Source organism: Ptychodera flava, unplaced genomic scaffold (genome assembly GCF_041260155.1).
Source record: "Ptychodera flava strain L36383 unplaced genomic scaffold, AS_Pfla_20210202 Scaffold_95__1_contigs__length_380228_pilon, whole genome shotgun sequence".
Classification (NCBI taxonomy): domain Eukaryota; kingdom Metazoa; phylum Hemichordata; class Enteropneusta; family Ptychoderidae; genus Ptychodera; species Ptychodera flava.
Window position 1 is genome coordinate 255,898 of NW_027248417.1, and position 9,711 is coordinate 265,608.

Here is a 9,711-nt window from a genome sequence, read left to right on the forward strand (position 1 = left end):
ATACCTGGTTAAAACAATATCGAAAGTCATTTCACATTTTCATGTCAGCTAATTTACAATTTGCATATCTAATGCATATATGGCTTTTAATATTTTTTTTCAGCTAATTACATATTTGTATACTTCATGACCTTTGAGAATTAATCAGCGGTGATTATTGTTCATTATGTTGATCATAATACTTTCAATGAAGTTGCAAACATGTGGCAAAGGTTCAAATTTACACATAACTGTATGAAACACGTGAGCATTTTCAGTTCATATCTGGTTAAGCCAACAGTTTTCGAGTGGTTAGTTAAGCTCAGAACCCCCATAAATTATATGTTTTCAGAAAGCCTAGATATAGGGGAACATTTTGGTTTCCATAGTGTCACCATAGCTATCATGTGACAGGTAATTTGCATAACCTTTCAAAAATCGGTTTTCCCTATGTTTTGTTTCAGTGCTCAGAGATATGTGGCTGATATTTGTGTGAGTGCAAGCTGTCCTAAGGATCTTCCAAAGTGTGTCTCATAATTTTTCTAAACCTTTTCAAACAATTTTTATGCCAGAAAAACTTCCAGAGCGGTGAATTTATCCAAGTTGATTTCTTTATAATTGTGCTCAATTAAAAACTAAGCAAGATATAAAAAATCTGAGACACACTTTTGAAGAGCATTGTGACAGCTTGCATTCCAGCAAGTTTGAATCAGATATTTTGAAGTATTGAGACAAAACATAGGGAAAACCAATTTTTGAAATGTTATGCAAATTACCTCTCATGTGATAGTTATGTAAACAATGGTGACACTGTGATTACCAAAATCTTCCCCTATATCTAGGCTTTCAGAAAATGTATAATTTACGGGGGTTCTGAGCTTATTAACCACCAGAGAATTGTTAGATTAAAGAGGTTGATTTCTTGTCATGGAACCTTAATTGATCTTTACATAACACAGCGGAACTATATCGGCCGTTAGGTCGCTTGTTTATGTTTTTATGATAGTCTTTTTTACAACAACTGTTTTGAAACTTTACCATTTCAGGAAGTACATTGTAGCTTTATAACCACCATTTACAGGGTACCTTGATCAACCATTTACAAACATGCAAGGTAGCTTGAATTACTATTTCAGGAAATACAAGGTATCTTTCACTCATGACTTTATGATGTATATGGACTATTTTGAAATATATATTACTCAGTCTATTATGTTGCAATACAGTTACTTTTTTATTAATAAACAGTAAGTGTTTTCTATTTCTTTTGTTCCATGTGTATCATTAGAACCCCCTCACCCTTCTCTAGGTCTGAAGGTACTGTTGTCAAGCAAACAGGTCTGTGAACTTTAAAAGGCAAGTGGCAAAGCAAATTGTTGCCTGCAGGTACAAGAATCCAGGGTCACCTGATGACAGTCTAAGTCATAATATAAGTAAAAGGCATCACCAAAATTCCACGCCAAATTTGTGTGGGTTTTTGATCAAAAACTACTCAAATTTGCTGGGAAATTTGGTGATAAGACACCTTAAAACCACCCAATGCAAACACACCTCAAATACGCCATGAAAAGGCACCATAACGGCACCTAAAGCGTCCAATTCAAGGTAGTTTCTGGTGCATCCAAAGGCACCTGTGCTTCTTCAGTGGGTGCCTTTCAGGTCCACCTAAATGGCACCTATGGCATGTTCAATCTAGTGCCTTTCAGGTGCACCTGAACACACCAAACAACACACCTCTAATACGCCTCAAAAAGCCACCTGAAAGCCACCTAGAGTGGCCAAATCAAGGTAGTTTTAGTGTGCTGCGAGGGTGTTTGGGGCGGCACTTAAGGGCACCTAGTAGTGCTCACTAAGGTGGGTATCAGGTGCACCCAATTTTGGTAAGGGTTGTTTAAATTCAATTTCTACTGCGAATCCTACATCTTTTCATCTTACCTTCAGAAACTTCAACATTGTGCTGAAGTTCCTTCACCAACTTCTCCTTCTGCTCAAGTTCATCCAGTATTTTCTGTCTCTCCATACTGTTCTCAATACGTTGACCGACCAATGACTGCTCACTGCTCTCTACCTCTTGTGTCAGCTCCTTACATATTTCTTCCAAAGTAGCCTTTACTGCCTTTGTCTGCTTAAGTTCAGTTTCCAACATGTTTTGGCCAATGTCTAAAAGTATTGATGAAAAGAGATATTTGCTTTTTTATACAGATAATCAATTTGAAAAACTGACTATTGCCTTTCATGATCAAGTGATATCATTGTCCATAGATTTACAACAGCAGTTCATGATTAACGTCTAAAATATCGGGGCAATTTTTTGTGGAGGAATATCACAACGAATACTGACGTATGCATAGAATTGCAATTCAATCCCATCAACCATTTCTGATGCATCAATGACATAAACACAGGCAAAAACCATTGATACGACTTGAGCTTATTTTGTGTGAACACTTGAGCTGAAATTTATGATAACCTAGTTCACTAGTGAAATACATTATTTGTGCAAGGCATATATATCCTACTCTGGTGACGGGGTGCACAATTGCAAGCTTAAAGGCCAGGGACTTGATACCAGGAACAAGATAATCCCGTTCACCTTTGACATTCACAGGCGGGGTCGAATGTTTATGCCTGTGGTCGAATGTTTATGCTGTATAAATTACAGTCACGGTAAGTGTACACAGGAGGTTGTAAACAGGCCAATGTGTTGACATATATGCAAACAACAGATTATACGTAACTGAATATAACGGCAAGACCAGAACACTAAGAAACAACGTTTCATGAAGCCCGCAATGCTTGTTGCAATAACAGGTGTACTTCAACAGTAATGACAAAGGTACAGGCAATCCACAGCGCCGCTACAACTGACGTTATTATGTTCCGAATTAGGCTTACGCGGGGCCCGGGCCCGGGCTGCAACTGTAGAGTTATAATTGCAGCTAAAACGATAGCATAGACATCCTGCCATTGCCAAGATACTCTGCTATTAGCGATCGATTCGTTCACAGAACTACTAAAAGACCCCTCGATTCATCAACAAAATTATTATTGTTTGAAATTGTTGAATTAATAGGAAATTAACACTGTGGATCATTAATCTATTTTTATAAAATAATAAGATGTGACATCACTGATCATAAGTAACGTGGTGCTGAAGAACATACTTTTTGAAGGGAAGACTACGACGACCATTTTCTGTAAGTATAATCTCACTTTAGCAAAGTTCTACTCTTGTTAGAAAATAAATCAAATTTCTGGAAAGTATCTGTACATTTTCGATATCTGTGTAGCGCAAATGTGTAAACCGACACTGCATCCATCCATCCTAAAGACAATGATAAGTTCGCGACTGCATTAACCATTCCCCTCCCTCCCTCCCTCTCTCTCTCTCTCTCTCTCTCTCTCTCTCTCTCTCTCTCTCTCTCTCTCTCTCTCTCTCTCTCCAAAATCTAGCCATTTGATATTTTATTTTGCCAACATTTATTTAACGTTTCACGATCACCGCTCTCACTGTTGATGTCGATTTCGATCTACGAAGTATACCGGCTAAACTTCGTATTGACATGTCATGGCCTGGAGATAGTTCTCACCATCGAAAATCTGTAAACGTTTTTGCTTCCGAATGGACGTATTTAAATGCATATGTGACTTCATACGTAAAAATATTTAATGGCAATATGAATTCACCGTTAAACGTCTATGACTTTAAAACTAGTTGTATAAACAACATTAAACATGGTGGAGCAATGATACAGACATATTTTTCCTCGCGACCTCTGGTGAGAGCGACTTGCAGAAATTTTCCGACCTGGTATTTGGCTTTGCCCCGTTGCTGGGTTATGTATTTATGTAAACTAATCCTTTCGAACATGAAAGATTCGAATATCTTAACCTAAACATTAGCTACGCAGATCGAAAGTTATCCTCTGAAACAGGCCAGGAAGATTGGCTTAAGCTGGATTTCGCATGGGAGCTACGGAAACACACGGTTCATTCTAAGAAAGCATGCAATGTACTGCGTACTGCAGATGCTCCCTTGGACCATGGACTGTTGCCTTCAGTTTCGCCCCTACACACTGTTAATTACCGAACAATCACAGGATTCAGTCATGTGTGTCTTCAAAGTTTGATATCTACCAATCATCAACCATGGAACACATAAAAAGCAATGGTCACGGCTACTTGTTCAAGGACGATCACGAGGAGACACCATCGTTGTCGCAGAATTGTTTTGACTAGTTTTAAGGAGAATATGGACGATCTGTGTACGGTCGTACATCGGACCGACACGTGTACGATTAGATAAAAATACACTGCCCGAAAAGTGTCGTTCTATTTAACTGAGTCATCGCCTTTATCATTGCTAAAACATCCCATGTTTTTTTCCGGGGAGGCAGCAACATGAATATCTCCCCAATGCAATAGAGTACAGCCATTCATCCAATATATTTATTCACCATTTCGCAAATATCTCGTCAAATATGTGCTTTGGGGAACGAGCCAAGTTTTTGTACGTTGGTCAGAAACCAATGACAATATAGATTGGGATATTACATCTGTCAATATTAGGATAGAGTATTGAACATGAAAATTCTTTCATCGATCGATAAAGAAGAAAAAGAATGAGGCACTGAATATTGAATCATAGACGGGAGAATCAAAACAGTCCACTGTCTATGGTTTAATCAATTGTGATCAAAAATATTTCGATTGATTGACTAAAACAACCAGAAAGACAATTTTATTCAACTGTGAAAAAATTCATCGCCTTTCCTTTACATCGGATTCCATGGCAATGGCGCAACACACGATGTCATTTAGGTCCTCAAAATCTGTTAAAATGGTACGACGATAATAATACTACTTTTCAGGACAGCAAGCAACACAACTTGAATCTGGACATTAAATGACAGTTCTGTGGAAGAAATGATCGAAAAAAGCGGTGTGTCGAGTGACATACAAAAGGTGGACACAGGTGCTCGAGCTGGGTAATCTGCTAAACAAATTGCTTTTGGCTCGATCTGTCGATCCCGTCGTCGATATGCCCGCCACTGCAACCTCAATGAGAGTTTAGGTTGCAGTGGCAGGCATATCGACCGCAGACTACCCAGCTAAAGACACCTATGCTTGCGGGTCTGCCCTTCCAACAGCACTGCGGTTGCCCCATCTAATTACATTTCTGTGCTGTATCTAACATGTTCACATCGCAAATGTTTACCGATTCACACCTGTGACGCGTCCCTGTTTGATTGACAGCTTGCAGACATTTGTGATGGCCGCTTGCCATGCTAATTGAAGACAAAGAGAAATACATTCATAGACCAAAATCAGTTTTATTTATGCTCAAATCACAACCTTTTATCGATACATTCAATCACAAGACATTTATTGTTACTAATATGTGCATAGACACCTAAGTTACTTCGACTGTGACCAGTTTGGCATGGTTTTTACCGAGCGATCAAGTGTGACGCAACCTAAGCCACGCTTTGCATGAACAAACTCCAACAGGGGCAGCTAGCTATTTATATCCTGCTCTGGCCTTTAAGGCCCTCAAACCAATTGATTTATTCCATAAGATGCAATGCAAGTTTCGCACAGGAATGCAAAGGCTTTGTTTAAATGCAATTTCTACTGTGAATCCTACATCTTTTCATCTTACCTTCAGAAACTTCAACTTTGTGCTGAAGTTCCTTCACCAACTTCTCCTTCTGTTGAAGTTCAGACAGTAATTTCTCTCTTTCAATAGTGTTCTCAATACGTTGACTGGCCAATAACTGCTCACTGCTCTTTACCTTCTGTGACAGCTCCTTCCATATTCCTTCCAAAGTAGCCTTTACTGCCTTTGCCTGCTTCAGTTCAGTTTCCAACATGTTTTGGCCAGGATCTTAAAGTATTGATGAAAAGAGATATTTGCTTTTTTATACAGATAATCAATTTGAAAAAACTGACTATTGCCTTTCATGATCAAGTGATATCATTGTCCATAGATTTACAAAAGCAGTTCATGATTAGCATCTAAAGTATCAGAGCAATTTTTGTGGATGAATATCACAACGAATACTGACGTATGCAACCATTTCTGATGCATCAATGACATAAATAGGCAAAAAGCCATTGATATGACTTGAGCTTATTTTTGTGTGAACACTTGAACTGAAATTTGTGACCGTGTAGTTCACTAGTAAAAGACATTATGTGATAGTCACAAGTGTATGTACACACTTTGTAAGGATACAAGCATTGGAATATGCTGAAAGTGCCTTGTGCTCATTTGAGTAAATGAGATTGGAACATGCAGGATTACTAAAACAACAAGGGATAGCAGTAGAAAGCAAATTTTCCTATCTGGGATGGATTCAAAAAATGCTCCGAAATGAATACAAAAAACCTCCCTCCTTCCTCAGAAATATCCCTCTGAAGATCAGTTTTGCTACTGTCTTATAGTGTGTTATTTAGCCGCAATACGAGACAGTGTTAGGCTCACACACTGACGTATTTGATATCAATAAGAAACTCTTGATCCCTGACCTTTCAACTTCAGACATGCAAAATCCCGTTTCTGCTGGATGACCTTTGAACTTCAGAGATGTGAAATTCTGTTACTCAGATGACATGGTATCACACATTGCTATAAGTTTAGTAATTTCCTCCGAGCTCAAAATGTGATGGAAGACCATTATTTCAAAAAAATGAGTCGCTTCAGGTGAATGGTACTAATATCCAAAGTAGTTGTATTTTTTCTAATAAATGAAATGCTACTTCTTTCTAAATCATTATGGGCAACAAGTCTAAATTATTTTTGTCTCTATCGATAGTTATGATAATAGCACAAGGTGTTCGTGAATCTGCTTTCATTGAGATACTTCCGACCAAATTGTCAAAGTGTGATCCTGTAAAAATGTACCATTCTGAAGTATTTTCATATTGTCTGTCATCTGACAATTTATTGTCTGTAAAGTTAATACAGCTGTCTCATCCCCACACTCTTCAGACCCAGTTCATGCAAAGTCGTGTCCCAAAATAATCTTACTGAAACCCCGCTAGCGGTATATGAGCAATAATTCTCTCCAGGATTTATCATTCTCCGCAGTGTATTATCTGATTTCATGATTGTGGTAAGAAGACTGCTTTTGACATAATCGGTATACCGAGTAGTAGGATGTTGGGACTCTCAGGAATAAGCCAACAGCGAAAATCTAATAATTTATGTTTATTATCATTACTGTCAAAATAAATAACATTTGGGGTCCCTGGTAGTTCAGTCACGCCACCTGATATCACACCTTCTAATATAACCAAAATGTTATGCGGCACATTATATGGTTTAAATTTATGACTCTTTTCGTCCCATGTCAGAGCAAATGAGGTAGGGTCATTTGCAGCCTTTGTGACAGCTATACTTTCATACTTTCATTTACATCTTCCAGATCAGAAAACTCTAGAAAGTGTTCATGTTCTTGAATAGCAGCAGCCCAAGACAAACTGTTTCTCTCTGTTTTGATATCGAAGGACGAAAACCTTAATATGGTCACCTGAGATCTTGATGTTATTGTCAACTTTAACATCACGCAGATCTTTGAGTTCAAGATTTAGTCCATAATTTATGAAACTAGTGGGGTCAATCAAATGTGGATATTAAAGAACTTCAAAGAATTGTTACATATTTTACAAAATAACAAAAACATGTACAATTCAATCCACACATTTGATTTTTCAACGTTGTACACAACCATCCCACATAACAAACTTAAAGACAGGCTATCATCTCTCGTGAAGAAAGCCTTCTTTTACAAGAATGGTAGTCGTAGGTATGAATACATTGCCATCAAGCGCAACTTAGGCTATTTCACCAACAACAGTGATGCCAAACTCAAATACAGTGATGTTGAGGTGATTCAAATGCTATATTCCTAATTGACAACATATTTATCAAGTTTGCTGGCATGACATTCAGGCAAACCATAGGCATTCCCATGGGCACAAACTGCGCCCCACTTCTTGCAGACTTATTTTTGTATTCGTATGAAGCAGAGTTCATGCAATCACTTCAGAAATCTGGGTGAAAAAGGATTGCCAAGCGATTTAACAACACCCACAGATATATTGATGATCTCATCAGTTTAAACAATCCTGGTATATCCAATTATTTACACCATATCTACCCAGATGATTTAGAAATAAAAGAAACAACTGAAAGTGTGGACTCGGCATCATACCTAGATGTATTGTTTGAAATTAGACATAATACACTATATACTAAGCTGTATGACAAAAGAGACGATTTCAATTTTGAAATCATAAACTTTCCCTTTTTGTCGAGCAATATACCATCATCTCCAGCTTATGGTGTGTATATTTCACAACTCCTCAGATACAGTAGAGCATGCCATTCATATGAAGACTTTCGAGTGAGACACAGCCTATTAGCTCAAAAGTTAGTGAGGCAAGGATTCTCAGAAAGTAGATTAGTGAAATCATTTAAGAAGTTCTACGGTAGATACGGAGATGTTGTATCCAAATATGACCTGTCTGTTTCTCAAATGATGAGTGACAGCATACCAAATTTTGACTCACAAAAGTAATTTGGTGAATTCACCAAATAACAATGAATTTGTCGCTTTTGGTCAATCTTGACGGGTGCGGCTAGCTGGCAGGGTACGCTTACCCATTCCGGACACCTGGTACCACCACTATTTCGTGGTTCAAGATGACCCCATTGCCTTTGTCATCATCTATATGTTCCTTGGACCTGGTAAATTTCATAGTTTACCTTGAATGATAACGATTATTGGACCTGATTTGATGTCTATTACATCTGTCGGTTTGACTGTAGTTACTAGTGCTGGAAATGACTGTCATATATACAACCGAAAAATTCAATATTACCTTGTAATATATGTACTGTTAGCTATGGCTGCAGCAGTAGAAATGACAGTTCTCGGAGCTGTATTAAATGCAACGGCATTCACGGGTGGAAACATAATTGGACAAAAACTTAGTGGGAGCGGCAGTGCACTGATTGAGGAAAAAATCCGACATGATAAGGCCCTTGAAAAATTTGAATATGACCGCAATGTCTGGTCAGAAAAAAGATTACTTAAAGCTAATTGGGAAAGAAAGAATCGGGCAAAAGATGTACATGCTGGCACTAAATTAAGAGATACAGATGTGGAAATCCTGGAAGCAGTGACTGCAAGAGAGACTGCGCAAACGTCAGCATCAGCGATCAAATTCTTGGATTATTATCAGCCCAGTCCTGAGCAGAAAAATATTAAATGGTCTATATTGCTGGCAGATTAATCAATGGATGGTTTTTCTTCACTAGCTACAGCAGTTCTCTTCAAAAGCTGGTGGGCCAGTTATTGAAATCGACTATATCTCCGTTTTGATCTTTTATCCACATTCACATTGAACTCAAGTTTCCTGAGCCCTGTCTCAATGGCGTGGAAAAAGGGCTGTTTTTAATGCCATGTAGCAATTTGATATTTTCACACTGTGGCTAGCGAGGGCGCCAGATATTCAGTATTATACAGAGTGTCAACTGGTGGCGCTAAAACTGCCCCTTCTGTGTGGATTTGGAAACCCGCAACATTGAGAGTATAAAAAAGGGAAAACAGGTGTTGCTCAGGGGAGTGTACCATGAGGTCCGCACTGGATAGGAGCTGAATTGAGTTGCTGAGACCTAGTTGTTGAGATGAATTAGAATTAGTGATTTTGTACAGTTTTTGG

At 38.3% G+C, this 9,711-nt stretch overlaps 1 protein-coding gene across 1 annotated transcript; it reads right to left on the reverse strand.

Moving 5' to 3' along the window:
* Positions 1 to 1,671: 1,671 nt before the first annotated feature.
* LOC139129156 (uncharacterized) lies at positions 1,672 to 5,852 on the reverse strand. Its single transcript, XM_070694803.1, has 3 exons — positions 5,642 to 5,852; positions 1,915 to 2,139; positions 1,672 to 1,691 (listed from the first exon to the last, which is right to left on the reverse strand). The coding sequence occupies exons 1-3, from the start codon at positions 5,850 to 5,852 to the stop codon at positions 1,672 to 1,674; spliced, it is 456 nt and encodes a 151-aa protein (XP_070550904.1).
* Positions 5,853 to 9,711: the final 3,859 nt, after the last annotated feature.

Coding starts and splice junctions, on each gene's coding strand:
- LOC139129156 (XM_070694803.1), bottom strand. CDS start 5,852: ATGTTGGAAACTGAACTGAAGCAGGCAAAGGCAGTAAAGGCTACTTTG. Junction 2,140..5,641: donor CAAAGTTGAAGTTTCTGAAG/GTAAGATGAAAA, acceptor CAATACTTTTAG/ACATTGGCCAAAACATGTTG. Junction 1,692..1,914: donor CAATGTTGAAGTTTCTGAAG/GTAAGATGAAAA, acceptor TGGTGTGTTCAG/GTGCACCTGAAAGGCACTAG.